Source organism: Helianthus annuus, chromosome 12 (assembly GCF_002127325.2).
Source record: "Helianthus annuus cultivar XRQ/B chromosome 12, HanXRQr2.0-SUNRISE, whole genome shotgun sequence".
In the NCBI taxonomy this organism is placed as follows: Eukaryota; Viridiplantae; Streptophyta; class Magnoliopsida; order Asterales; family Asteraceae; genus Helianthus; species Helianthus annuus.
In genome coordinates, this window is record NC_035444.2 from 140,571,483 (window position 1) to 140,587,038 (window position 15,556).

The 15,556-nt window shown below is 40.6% G+C and overlaps 1 protein-coding gene across 1 annotated transcript; it reads left to right on the top strand.

The window, feature by feature from the left end:
• The first annotated feature begins 11,753 nt into the window (after nucleotides 1-11,753).
• On the top strand, nucleotides 11,754-14,933 carry LOC110893323. Its single transcript, XM_022140436.1, has 2 exons — nucleotides 11,754-12,785; nucleotides 13,182-14,933. The coding sequence occupies exons 1-2, from the start codon at nucleotides 11,754-11,756 to the stop codon at nucleotides 14,931-14,933; spliced, it is 2,784 nt and encodes a 927-aa protein (XP_021996128.1).
• Nucleotides 14,934-15,556: the final 623 nt, after the last annotated feature.

Here is a 15,556-nt window from a genome sequence, read left to right on the forward strand (position 1 = left end):
ATTGGAACTCATATGATATAGTTAAACAAAGCCCACATACTAAAATGAAACCTAACCTAAGTGCTTACGACCCAATACGACCCGTTTAGGTAGCTTATGCTACTTTAACGCGTCATTTGCGTAAAATGCGTTCGGACCGCTTAACTAGTCCTATGACAAGTAAAATATGCCTTAACATGCCTATTATAGTTACTTAATCAGTTTAGATGTCAAAATTTAGGTTACATATGTTTAAAATGAATTTATGCGCAAAAAGGGCATTTTGGTAATTTACCTAAGGCATATAAACTACCTATCATACAACTAACTAAACGACGTGACCATAAGGTATAACCTCAAAAGGTTATTCCCTATACAACTATGGTCACCTAAAGTATTTGGTCGGATCCTAATGATCGACCAAATGGGTCGGGTTCGAAAGTATAAGCGATTGATTAGATCGCTTACCTTTTTTTTTGGGTAAAGGGTTACCCCGGTGAATTTTATAAATCAAACCAATAAACACAAGAGTGTGGCTGAGTTACCACACTATTGCTAGCCTTGGCATACCAAGACTAGAACCAAACGACCAAAAGAAAACACTACTAGGCAACAAAGGCCACAAACACACCCAAGCCAAACACAGCCAAGTCACAAACAGGAAACAATAGAAAAATACTCTACACTAGTCCGGTTCCATCTCTAAGTTGCTTCTAGGAATCTTCCACTTTTCCATCAAGCTTCCGTTTTTGAATCTCCGTTTAAACTTAAGGGTCATAATCTGTATACGGACAGTCGTAATAACCTCCTGAGCAACCACCAAAGCCGTACGCTGGCTCCGAGTAAACAATCTGTTGTTACGTTCTTGCCATACAAAGTAAGTTGCAGCCGCAACCACCAACCGACTAATGACATTTTCGGGCTTCTTCAGACTCACGTTTTGCTCCATCCAAGACATTATATCAGACCAATCACCATTCACATGCTCCATATTAGTCATCGTCCTTATATTGTTCCATACCTGAGCCGCAAAAGAGCATTCAAAAAACAAATGATCTCTCGAGTCCCTGTTAAAACAACATAAAGGGCAACACATGAGATTTAGATTTGTTGCACTACCCGCTTCCCATACAGATAAACGATCTTGTGTCTTTAGTTTGTTTCGAATAACTAGCTAGATGTGAAACGAGTGTCTAGGGATGCATTGTTTAAACCACACCATATTCACCCAATTCACTTTGCTTTCATGGTGTCGAATACTATTCCAAACCTCCCAAGAAGTAAATGAACGTGCATTACCTTCCAAGTCTTTCCAAACCAGCCGATCACGAACATTCTCTCGTAAAATAGGAGACACTAGATTAATTAAGACCGGAAAAAGATTGTACCAAGCAATCGGCCACCTCCAATCACCAATCGGAGACACTATATCCGCTAACGAAGATTGTAGGTTGAAACCTGCATTAGCGATAATTCTTGGGCTAATGAGCTTACGAAGAGGACCGGGATCACACCAAATATCGCTCCACGCATTAGTATCAGTACCACTACCAATAGATTTCCAAACGAACGGCCTAATCAGGCTACGAAGAGCAAGGAGTTTCCTCCATCCCCATGTCATGCGACCTTGACAGGGTACCTCCCAGAAGTTTCTACCTTTAAGCTTGTAACTATGAATCCATTGAACCCACAACGATTTCCTACAGGTAAGGATGCTCCAGACATGAGAAGACAAAAGGGCCTTATTAACATCCGATAAGCTACGAACTCCCAACCCACCCTCATCCTTCAGAAGGCAAACAACCTTCCAAGCTACCTTCGGTTTAGCAGACCGATGGTAATTGCCAGACCATAAAAAAGCTCGCATGCGTTTTTCCAAGTCAGATATAATACGAGCTGGTAACATGAACACCGTAGCCCAATAGATATGCATAGCCGAGAGAACAGATTTAACTAACTGTAATCTACCCGCAAAGGAAAGAGATTTGGTCGTCCAGTTATCGATCTTCTTTTCCACTTTTTCAACCAACACCTTACATTCCTTATACGATAGCTTAGAAGAAATTAATGGAACTCCCAAGTATCGAACAGGAAGCAAACCCACTTGAAATGGCAAAATGCTTTGAATTGCCTGCTTGGTTGAATGCGGAACATTGCCAAAAAAGACCGTGCTCTTCGACATATTAGGAACCAAACCCGAGGCCATAGAAAACTGATGAAGAGAATCCCTCACAACCTTAACCGAAGTAGCATCACCATTCACAAATATGAACAAGTCATCAGCAAACGAGACATTTATAATCTTCTGTTTTTTACAGTGGAGATGGTATCGAAACACATTACTAGAAGAAGCTGCATTCTTTAGTAGTAGCGAAAGAGTCTCCATAACCAAAGTAAATAGGTAAGGTGACATCGGGTCACCTTGTCTTAACCCCCGCTTGCCCTTGAAGTACCCGTGTAAATTACCATTTATGCTCAACGAGTATGAAACAGTGCTTACACAAGTCATTATCCAACTAACCATTTTCTGATGGAACCCAAACGCGATCAGAATGTCCTCAAGGAAGGACCAGCTCACCGTATCATAGGCCTTCTGTAAATCAATCTTAAAAGCGCATCTAGGAGGGCCAATATTCAGGTGATAATTATGCATTAGCTCTTGTGTCAAAAGGATATTATCCGAGATCTTTCTACCAGGAACAAAGGCAGATTGGCTTATATTCACCAATACATCCAGACTACCTTTAATCCTGTCAGTTATTATTTTGCTAATACACTTATACAACACATTACAACAAGAAATCGGCCGATAATCACCTACCGAGTTGGGGGTAGTAACTTTTGGAACCAAAGCAATGATGGTGTGATTAACTTGTTGCAGCAGCTTCCCATTTTCGAAAAATTCCAGAATAGCTTTCGTAATCTCATTCCCAACAATCTCCCATGAATTTTTAAAAAACGCCGAAGTGAACCCATCCGGACCCGGAGCCTTGTTCTCACCTATGGAAAACATGGCACTCTTTACCTCCTCGCACGTGACTGGACGAATCATAAAGGTTGCAATATTTGAATCAAGGACATTAGTGAATAAATCATTAATGTCCAGCTTTTCCACATTATGTGCTGTACCCAAAAAATCAGAATAATGGTTTACAAACGCTGCATAGACATCATCACCATTGAACTGGTTACCGTTAGCATCTTGGATGTTATGTATCTTATTGTACGCGTTTCTAGTTTTCACACAATTATGAAAGTACTTCGTATTTGAATCCCCCGCCGCCAACCATTCCGCTTTGGCTTTTTGCTTTAAAAAACACTCTTCATCATAGGAGGCCGATTGGAACTCCTTGAGACAACTAGACTCGGTCTCTCTTAGCACAAGATCTAGGGGGTTAGCATCTATAGCCTTTTGAAGGTCATCCAGCTTCAACCTCAAAGATTTGACCCGTTCATGAAGATTTCCTTGCTTGAATAAAAGACGTCTCAGGGGAGACTTCAAGAAGGTGAGTTTCTTTACAACCGAAAACATGGTGACCCCTTGAATCTCCTTAACCCATTCATTAGAAACACACTGTATGAAACCCTCCTTGGACACTAGGAAATTAGCGAACTTAAAGGGTTTAGGCCGACCATGTTTCAAACTGTGTAACTTAAGAATGCATGGGGTGTGATCCGAGACACAGTAAGGATGATATATAGCATAAGCATCAGGATAAGAGTCCAAGAAGTGAACATTACCCATGATCCTATCAATCTTTTTTAACACACCCACTCCTTGTTTCGGCTTTTGATTCCAAGTGAAGTGCATCCCATGGCTCTTGACATCAATCAGCTCGTTATGTTGGATGCAATCATAAAACTCTCTCATTCCAATAGATAAGGTCGACGATCCAACAAGACAATCCTCCATAGACAAAGCCGAGTTAAAGTCACCCATTACCACCCACGGCCTATCACGAACAAAGCTTTTGTGTTTACAAAGATTTTCCCATAAGACTCTTCTGTCCTGGTACTTATTTTCGGCATATATAAACGAACAAAACAACAATTTGTTATCCGATTTCCGCCGAGTTTGCACATGAATAACCTGGTCCGTATAGTGAATGACCATAAGATCCACCATCTCCTTATTCCAGCCAACTATAATCCTTGTACCCCTCGAGCAGCTACTACCATTAGAGCACCAATCCCAGCTGCGGAAAACCCCTTTGCACACTCTATCCAGATTTGAAATACTAACATGCGACTCCAACACTGCACAAATATTAATATGATTTTCAGTAATTAGTTGCCGAACCTCTTTTTGTTTCAGGGGCCGGTTCAAGCCCCTAACATTCCAAGCCATAATACTATCCATTAACACCCTTTAAACCGGGAGTGCTTGCCCCCTCAGAAGGTTTCGCGTTCGTTTCAGCAGCCATAAAATCTGAAATTTCAGTATTTAAGTATTCAATAACTCCATCATCATCCTCCGGGATACTTTTTGTAACACCCCAACCCGGAAGGGCTGACGTGTCACAATAACGGTAACATAAACAAAAGTCATAATTCCATTTATTTATTTGATAAGTATACAACCACACGACCATTAAAATTAAGATTAATATACAAGCGGAGACATACATCTTAATTAACTAACATCTTCAGATTTATTCCTAGGCTTTATTCTTCTCTCTTTTCCCCTCCCAAAATAATATGTGGACCTGTATATACAAAAAAGTTTACGGAATGAGCCGAATGCTCAGTACGGAATTTTAGGCTCAAATAACAAATAATGCTTCATATGAAATCTTATCCGGATGGAACTTTAGGCGAAAATGATACGATGCAAGAACAAAATTTCATAATCATATCTTACGGATGTACCCACGAGCAAACTTAAAACGTGACAATACACAGGTAGCTACTCCTGCATAATTATCACATGAGATGGTGAATTGGCATACCCGTTATCCACCTCCTTATACTTAAATCCTAGGATCGATCCATACGCCTCCTAATAGCCTTATGTACCACACTTGTACTTAAGAGACGCCGTGAACTGATCTCTCCGTCACGGATGGAGCACATGATGTTGATGCCACAACAACATGCTCGTGGGACACTCCACGAGAAGCGATACTCAGGGTATCAGAGTACAAATGGTCTTATTCACATAACTTATAAAACTTATTTTCATAATAAAACGGAACATATATTGGAACATGCGATAATGAGTATAACAACATAATACTATCGCATGACATGCAAGTTAAATCAAATGATTAGGATAGGAATCGAACGGACTGTCAAATGAATCGATAATCAAAGACGTGAAGAGTTTTTAACAGATATAGTAATTTAGTGGTTTTATAATAATTTGAATATGAAGCAATAAAGAGTGGGGTAAGGATCCGTACCTTAATAACTCCAAAGTGAAGCTACCTTGTGCTACTATTTTAGATTTATATGGGCAGAGTTTAGACTACTGATTAATCTTTTAACCTAATTTAAATAACATGCACACAAACTAGGTTAGTAACTTAATACAGCATTTACGTCAATTCACGAGATCAAACCCTCACAACTATTATCAAGTGCAATACTTAATAATTCAATCGGATTCACAACGAATAACAGAGCATAGTCCGAATTCGAACAGCACTCAAATATTCAAGTTGAAATCACGACGAATAATCAAAGTACAAGCTCAATTTGAGCAGCACTCGGACAATCGTTGGATAGTTATAATCGATCGGATGTTGAATCGTAATAGCGATCGAGTTATTACCCTGATTGCGGCAGCGATTTGTGAATTGTGTGTGTTGTGAACGATTTCTGCTATAACTCAACGTATACTGTGAGTTTTTTCGTCGTTCAAGTGCCCAATTTCAAGTCCCAGACTCCTCTATTTATACCCGAAATTTGACCCTGTCGCGTAGCGCGAGGGGTACCCCCATGGGCGTCGCGCTACGCGAGGGGTAACCTATGTTTATAGGGTAGCTACGTGTGTAACTAGGCTTGCTGTGTCGACAATTTCTTAAATTTCGATTTTGACAGATAGTTATGAGGATAATCGTAACTAGGGTTTTGCCCCCCCTGAGTTTTAGGGGCCCTGATCCTGATTCTGATGATTCTGAAAATTTTAGGGTTAGTGCAGAATTACTTGGGTGTCTTAATTAGGGTTTTCTTAGTGGTTAATTATTTTAAATTTATGGGCGTTACAACTATTACCCCCTTAAAAGAAATTTCGTCCTCGAAATTTTTCAAATAAGAATATAACCTATTGCATAAGTAACAGAAACAAAACTTTTATAGCAGAGTTACTAACTTATATGACCAGAATCTCCTAACCACACATGTGTATCTGAAATTCATAACTAAGGTCATGACTATACTTGTCAATTACCTTATATATGTGCCCTAATGGTTCTTTTATAACGTATCTTAATAAAATATCTTACCGTACGAAAAGTCAATAGAGACTTACGGATACTTAGAGTGACTATTAGTACTGATATTTCCTACGTGGCGGACGATGAGGAGGCATCTATAAGAATAGACATAGGAGTTAAACCAAATAAGAGATCAAGTTGAATCCTATCATAGATATCTACCCATTCCTCACAGGTCTTAATTACTATCTTCAAGTTTTCTACAGGAAAGAGCCTTTGCTTGATACCATAGCTGTAACACCCCAACCCGGAAGGGCTGACGTGTCACAATAACGGTAACATAAACAAAAGTCATAATTCCATTTATTTATTTGATAAGTATACAACCACACGACCATTAAAATTAAGATTAATATACAAGCGGAGACATACATCTTAATTAACTAACATCTTCAGATTTATTCCTAGGCTTTATTCTTCTCTCTTTTCCCCTCCCAAAATAAAATAATCTGTGGACCTGTATATACAAAAAAGTTTACGGAATGAGCCGAATGCTCAGTACGGAATTTTAGGCTCAAATAACAAATAATGCTTCATATGAAATCTTATCCGGATGGAACTTTAGGCGAAAATGATACGATGCAAGAACAAAATTTCATAATCATATCTTACGGATGTACCCATGAGCAAACTTAAAACGTGACAATACACAGGTAGCTACTCCTGCATAATTATCACATGAGATGGCGAATTGGCATACCCGTTATCCACCTCCTTATACTTAAATCCTAGGATCGATCCATACGCCTCCTAATAGCCTTATGTACCACACTTGTACTTAAGAGACGCCGTGAACTGATCTCTCCGTCACGGATGGAGCACATGATGTTGATGCCACAACAACATGCTCGTGGGACACTCCACGAGAAGCGATACTCAGGGTATCAGAGTACAAATGGTCTTATTCACATAACTTATAAAACTTATTTTCATAATAAAACGGAACATATATTGGAACATGCGATAATGAGTATAACAACATAATACTATCGCATGACATGCAAGTTAAATCAAATGATTAGGATAGGAATCGAACGGACTGTCAAATGAATCGATAATCAAAGAGGCCCGGGAACGGATTCACCGCCGTATGGCTGACCGGCGATTACTAGCGATTCCGGCTTCATGCAGGCGAGTTGCAGCCTGCAATCCGAACGTGAAGAGTTTTTAACAGATATAGTAATTTAGTGGTTTTATAATAATTTGAATATGAAGCAATAAAGAATGGGGTAAGGATCCGTACCTTAATAACTCCAAAGTGAAGCTACCTTGTGCTACTATTTTAGATTTATACGGGCAGAGTTTAGACTACTGATTAATCTTTTAACCTAATTTAAATAACATGCACACAAACTAGGTTAGTAACTTAATACAGCATTTACGTCAATTCACGAGATCAAACCCTCACAACTATTATCAAGTGCAATACTTAATAATTCAATCGGATTCACAACGAATAACAGAGCATAGTCCGAATTCGAACAGCACTCAAATATTCAAGTTGAAATCACGACGAATAATCAAAGTACAAGCTCAATTTGAGCAGCACTCGGACAATCGTTGGATAGTTATAATCGATCGGATGTTGAATCGTAATAGCGATCAAGTTATTACCCTGATTGCGGCAGCGATTCGTGAATTGTGTGTGTTGTGAACGATTTCTGCTATAACTCAGCGTATACTGTGAGTTTTTTCGTCGTTCAAGTGCCCAATTTCAAGTCCCAGACTCCTCTATTTATACCCGAAATTTGACCCTGTCGCGTAGCGCGAGGGGTACCCCCATGGGCGTCGCGCTACGCGAGGGGTAACCTATGTTTATAGGGTAGCTACGTGTGTAACTAGGCTTGCTGTGTCGACAGTTTCTTAAATTTCGATTTTGACAGATAGTTATGAGGATAATCGTAACTAGGGTTTTGCCCCCCCTGAGTTTTAGGGGCCCTGATCCTGATTCTGATGATTCTGAAAATTTTAGGGTTAGTGCAGAATTACTTGGGTGTCTTAATTAGGGTTTTCTTAGTGGTTAATGATTTTAAATTTATGGGCATTACACTTTTCGAACCCCCCTTATAGCTCAGGTCAATAACCGGAACCCTATCCACAACATGATCATTCGAAAGAGCCGAAAAAGAATTACGTAAATGCAGATCATTTTTATTGCTGCCATTACCGCTATTACTCATGCCACCCTTATGAACGGTTCCCTCATCATTCTTTCTATTATCAGGTTTTGACAATGGCTCATCCGAAATATCCCCCTTCGTTCCAGACGTGCTTGCATGATTTTTATTAGTCTTAGGTCTATACACAACCTTTGGTTTTTGCTTTTTTGAGGAAACGAGTACCTCGCTATCCTCCTGTTATCAGTAACAAAACCCTCCTCGTCAACCGTTACCACCTTAGCCTTACCATTAGGTTTCTTGTGGCATGTATTATCATCATGGCCAAACAAGCAACATGAACTACACCGAAGCGGCCTCCACTCATATTCAACTTTAACCCGTTCCAGTATAAACCCCTCCTCATCCATTTTCGGGATAGCCACAGTGATGTGATCCTTTAGCTCATTGTCAGCATTTATCTCAATCATTGCACGAGCATAACTACTCCTACCCCAATTATCAACACACATATCAGCGGTATAAGAATCTAACCTTTTAGGGGTTCCTATCTTCGACGCCAGCAAGCTCAATCCATCATCCGTATAAACCGCAATCGGCACATTGTGCAACTTAACCCATATAGGAACTGTTTTGATGCTGTCTTTCTTGAGAGTAACCTTCGGCGACCATACATTCAGAAACAGCGGAACCTTCCGTATTAACCATGGTCCTCCTTCCAAAACCTTCGTTAGTCCCTCCTTTGTATCAAACTTGAAGAAAAAGAAACCTGACATGTTCATCATAAGTTTTGTAAAGCGACGAGCTCAACATGCTAGAACATGTTTAGTAAAGTTAGAAAACAGGTTTGGCATTAAAACAAACGGTTTTAATACCCTAGAGTAGTTTGGTTACAAAATACGCGAGAAAACGCATTTTGGCCGAAACTACGACTCGTCACTGGACCTAGATAACTGGTAATCAGTAGGTATAGTCACTAGGGACTATAACCATCGTGATTACGCTCACGTTATGAAATTCAAACGAACTTCACGTTTCTGATTGATTAACCTGGTTGTTATTGATTGCGGTTAACTGAGTTTAATTTAGCTAGATTGATACGCTGGTTTAATTGATTAAGGGTCGACAATTGTTACTAGGGTTTATAGGATTAGGGTTTCAGGTTTCTTGTTCTTCGGCCGTCGAGTTTCTTTGCATGGTATTGTGTTGTTTTGGTAATTGAGAGAGTTGTTTCTGATTATCATGGATGATCGAAAGAAATCTGAGGGCAATGTGCATGATGGTAGGTTCAAGCCGCCATTACCGTATCAAGGATTAGCTAGCCAAGTAATGAACATCGAAGGGAATGTCTTTGCTCCTCGTAGGGGTACTGTTTCAAACCCTCAATCTGAACCGAAAAAGATAAATGTAATTGATGAATTGTTGAAGGTAACTCAGCCGGTAGTTAACGAGTTCGTAACCCCTGATGTAACCCATGTTGAGCCGATTAGGGCTGATGTCAGCGAATCCAGAGATGTTAACCAGATTAAGCCGATATCTTATGCGGATTCGTTGAAGATTCAGAACTCTCCTAGGGTTAACTTCAGGTCTCTAGCTAGTTCCATGCAACATGATGATTGTGATGTCGTTTTACCGGTAGAATCGGTTAGGGTTGTGCAGGATAAGCTAGCGAATACTTTGTATGGCTATTTCTTGGGAGACCGCATTGCCTACCCTGTAGTGGAATTTTTTGCAAAAAATAACTGGAAAAGGTATGGTTTGCAGAAGTCAATGATGAATGCAAACGGCTTCTTCTTTTTTAAGTTTGCTGATCAGAAAGGTATGGTGGATGTGCTGGCTTCGGGTCCATGGATAATAAGGTCACAACCTTTCTTTCTTCAGGAATGGACTCCGTCTACAAAGCTTGAGAAGAAGGAGGTTACTAAAGTTCAGATGTGGGTTAAAATCCATGAAGTTCCTTTAGCTACCTACACGGAAGATGGTCTTAGTATGATTGAAACTGCTATTGGGGAGCCTAAGCTCCTTGATTCTTATACTACCTCGATGTGTGTGGACAACTGGGGTCGTAGTAGTTTTGCTAGAGCTCTTGTGGAGGTGTCGGCTGATAAGGAACTTAAGGAGGAAATCACTATGGCTATTCCTAAGCTGAATGGGGAGGGTTTTATCAAAGAGACAATGTACGTTGAATATGAATGGAGTCCTTTCCGGTGCTCGGCTTGTTGTGTTTTTGGGCATTCTGATGAATCATGCCCTAAGAAGCCAGCGGTTCGTGCTCCTACGGCTACTCAGAAGGGGGGTAGACAACCTGGTAACCATGGTAAATCACAAGTGAAAGCAGCCCCTAGAGTCGATGATGATGGATATACGGAGGTTCCTCTTAAAAAGATGGCAAGAAAATCAGGTATCCCAGTTTCTAAGCCCAAGCCAAAGTTTGAGTATAGACCGATTAGTAATAAGTAGAATCAGAGTTTACATACTAACTCGGCTAACGTTGGAAGTAGCAAGAAACCTGATAATTCGGGGGTCCTCGTGTCTCGTAATCGTTTTGATGTGTTAAGCGGTGAAGTTGGGGAATCTAGCGGTTCGGCTAGGATAGTAGATGATGGAGCGAAATCTTCGGATGATGAAGAGGTGATAGAGGTGTACAATGAGACGAATGACTTCCTTAAAGTCGATCCAAACAACGATATTCATAATAAAGGGGCAAGCACTCCTTCTTCAGGGGGTCTCAATGATTAGTTTGGCTGTTTGGAATATTAGGGGGTTGAACCGCCCGCTAAAACAAAATGAGGTTCGTCAGGTGGTCAAAGATAACAAGTTAAGTTTATGTGCGATTCTTGAGTCTCATGTGGGTATGGATAATCTTCAGAAGGTATGCAAGGCTGTTTTTCGTAGATGGGATTGGACTTCTAATGGGGGTTGTTGTAATAAAGGTGCTCGGATTATTTTGGGATGGGATCCCTTGGAGGTAGATGTTATGGTTCTTTCGATGTCAGCTCAAGTCTTACATATTCAGATTTTTTGTAAGGCTAATAAGAGTATGTTCTTTTGCTCCCTTATATATGCTGCGAATTATTATGTTGCTCGTAGGGATCTTTGGCAGAGTTTACGTGTCCATAATGGCCTCGTTCATGATAAACCTTGGGTGATTATGGGAGATTTCAATTCTGCTTTGAATATTTAAGATAAGTCTTGTGGCTCTTCATCCGTTACATCTAGTATGCGTGAGTTTAAAGACTGTCTTGAAGAGATTGAAGTCTTTGATATAAACTGGACAGGATTACATTTCACATGGAGTCAAAAGCCCAAAGAAGGTGTTGGTTTGCTGAAAAAGATTGATAGAGTGTTGGGCAATGCTTCGTTCGTTAGTGCCTACCCGGAATCGGTTGCCATTTTCAAGCCCTATGGTATCTCGGATCACTGTCCTTGTGTCTTAAAGCTTTTCTCGGCTGGTAAATCTAAACCAAAACCTTTCAAGTTTGCAAACTTCCTGGTTCATAAGCCGGGTTTCTTGGATATTGTCAAGTCTAAATGGGATGTGCACATTAATGGAGTTCATCAGTTTCGAGTTATCAAAAAACTCACGCTTATGAAATCTTCGCTTCGTGTCCTCTTGTTTCAACAAGGTAATCTTCACGAAAAGGTAGCAAATCTACGTGCCAAACTTGGGGGTCTTCAGAACGATATTGATATGGATCCCCTAAACGATGTTTTACGTTCTCAAGAAGCGGCTATGCAAAAGGATTTTCAGGAGGCATTGCTTGATGAGGAAAGATTCCTCAAGCAGAAATCTAAAGTGGAGTGGCTCCGTGCGGGTGATGCTAATACGGCTTATTTCCATTCATCCTTAAAGTGTAAAAATCATTTTAAGCTTATTGATGTGATATCGGATTCGAATGGCAACTTTTATGAAGGGGATAATGTGGCTGCGGCTTTTGTCAGCCATTATGAGCAGTTTTTGGGTTGTGCGGGTCAGCTTTCTTTACAGCCATCTCCGGATATTTTCACTAATAAGCTGGATTCTGATTCTGCTAATCATATGACGCGACCGGTTACTTTGGAGGAAGTTAAATCAGCTATGTTTTCGATTGGGAATGATAAGGCCCCTGGTCCTGATGGTTACACGGCTGCATTTTTTAAAAGTTCTTGGCAGATTGTGGGGAGTGATGTTTCAAATGCTGTTCTTGATTTTTTCAATACTGGTAATCTGCTGAAGCAACTCAATCATACGTTAGTCGTTCTGATCCCTAAGGTATTGTCTCCGACTAGAATTACTGACTATCGTCCGATTTCCTGCTGTAATGTCATTTTTAAATGCATTAGCAAAGTGCTAGCAGATAGGCTGAAAGGTTATTTAAGTAAGATTGTGAGCATAAACCAATAAGCTTTTGTTCCCGGTCGGAAAATATCGGATAATATCCTTCTTACACAAGAATTGATGCACAATTACCATCGTCATTTTGGCCCTCCTCGATGTGCTTTTAAAGTAGACATCCAGAAGGCTTATGATACGGTAGATTGGGGTTTTCTTAAGAATGTTTTAGTCGGGTTCTGATTTAACGACATTATGGTCAACTGGATCATGTTATGTGTGTCTACGGCCTCCTATTCGATATGTGTCAACGGGAATATTCATGGGTATTTTCAGGGGAAAAGAGGGTTAAGGCAAGGTGATCCATTATCCCCTTATCTTTTCACTCTCGTGATGGAAGTTTTGACGTGTATTCTCAACCATGCTACAAGGATTGATTCGTCTTTCAGGTTTCATAATAAATGTGAAAAGCAGCGTATTGTTAATCTTTGTTTCGCGGACGATTTATTCCTTTTTGCTAGAGGAGATGTGGGTTCGGCTCGATGTATTATGTCTTCGCTCACGAAGTTCACTCGAATGTCGGGGCTGATTCCGAGTGCGCAGAAAAGTACAGGATTTTTTTGTAATGTGCCGATTAATGTTAAAAGGGAAATCTTGTCTATCATGCCATTCGTGGAGGGTTCGCTGCCGGTGAAATATTTGGGGGTTCCGCTTATTTCTTCTAGACTGTTGTACAAGGATTGTAGTGTTCTTGTGGAGCGTCTTGAAAATCGGATAGATAATTGGAAGAACAGAATGTTATCTTTTGCTGGCAGGTTGCAATTAATCATTTCCGTCCTTTCAGCTCTTCATGTGTACTGGTCCTCGGTTTTTATTTTACCAGCTAGAGTCATTAAGGAGTTGGAATCAAAAATGCGTAATTTTCTTTGGGCTCAATCTCCTTCTCAGCGGGGTAGGGCGAAAGTGTCTTGGAGTTCGGTTTGTGTGCTGAAACATGAGGGAGGTTTGGGTATTCGACGGATCGCGGATGTTAATAAAGCTCTCATGGTGTCGCATATTTGGAGCATTCTAAGTAACCGTAACTCGCTTTGGGTGGCTTGGATTCACTCTTATCGTCTAAAAGGTCGGAGTTTTTGGGACCATAGGGTTCCGACTTCTTGCTGTTGGAGTTGGAGGAAGATGTCTCAACTTAGGCCTTTAATCCGTCAGCATGTTTGGTCTCAAATTGGGAACGGTAATAACACATATGCTTGGTTTGACTTGTGGAGTACTATCGGTCCGTTATGCAATTTTCTAACTCCTAGAGTTATAACCAGAGAGGGTTTCTCGTTGAATGCAAAAGTGGCGGATGTCTATACGGAGGGTTCTTGGTTATGGCCGGATGCTTGGAGAGATACTTATCCGGTGCTTATACAATTAGATCTCATGCAACGAAACGTGAATAATCAGGATCGGCTGTTGTGGAGGGATGGTGATAAGCTTAACGAGTACTCCTCTTCAGGGGTTTGGAATTCGGTTCGGGCTAGGGAGCAGGAGGTGAATTGGGCAAGTATCGTTTGGTTCTCTCAATGTGTTCCTCGGCACGCCTTTTTGATGTGGCTCATTGTTCGACGAAAGCTTCTAACGCAAGACAAGGTCTTGCAATGGAGCTATCCACGGAGAAAAAATATGAACATGATGTGCTGCCTCTTGTGCTATGAGAATGTGGATTCGCATGATCACTTGTTTTTTGAATGCAAGTTGTCCAAGGAAATATGGTGTACGGTCCGATCTAAAGTTGGTATGGATAGAGTTGAACCAAGATGGACCGAGATTGTGGAGTGGTTGAAGCATCGGTCGCGGTCGAAATCGGCGACAAACCTGCTTTGTAAATTGATAGTTGCAGCCTCTATGTATGTTATTTGGCAGGAAAGAAACAATCGTTTGTTCAAAAACCATGCGAGGCCTCCGGACATCATTTCTAAAGCTGTGATAGAAAGTGCGAGATACAAGTTGATGGGGCTCAGATTCAAGAACACAATCAGAGTTCGGGAGTTGCTGGAGAAATGGGAGATTCACGATGCCGAGTTACTTATGGAGAATGGTTAATTTCATGTGGTCTAGTGTCGTGATGGTCTAGATTGTTGTCTAGTGGTCGTTTACTTGGTTTGCTTTGATTTCCTTGTTGGTTGTTTATTTTTGGTTTACTTTCATGAGGGTATGTCTCATGTCTGAACTAGTAAGGATGTTACCTTACTACTTGTTTTATTTGGTTGTGAATATATAAAATCACCGGGGTAACCCTTTACCCAAAAAAAAAAGATCATAAACTGGTCAAAGCAGGAAGTCAAACACAGTTTGACTTTAACGCTAAAACGAACGAAAAACACGAAAGAATACTTACAGAAGGTCCCCCCAAGGTTGAATTCCAAGTATTTCTCAGGTATGAAGTGTTCTACACTTCAACTTAGAGAAAATCTCAGAATTCAAGTGGGGAAAGAATGAAATGGGTGGGGGTATTTATAGAAAATCTAGAACCGTTAGGATCGTTTATCGGGAAACGAGCTTCGATCCTAGCCCTCCATGTGTGCCCCTTGTTTTGTAATACCATTAGAGCCCCTAGAATGAGCCCATGGTGTCTAAAATACCATTTCTAAGAGGTAAAACCAGGTGCAACAGCTGTTAACAGGCTGTAAAATGGTTTTTGCATATCTGACATGCTCATGCGGGCC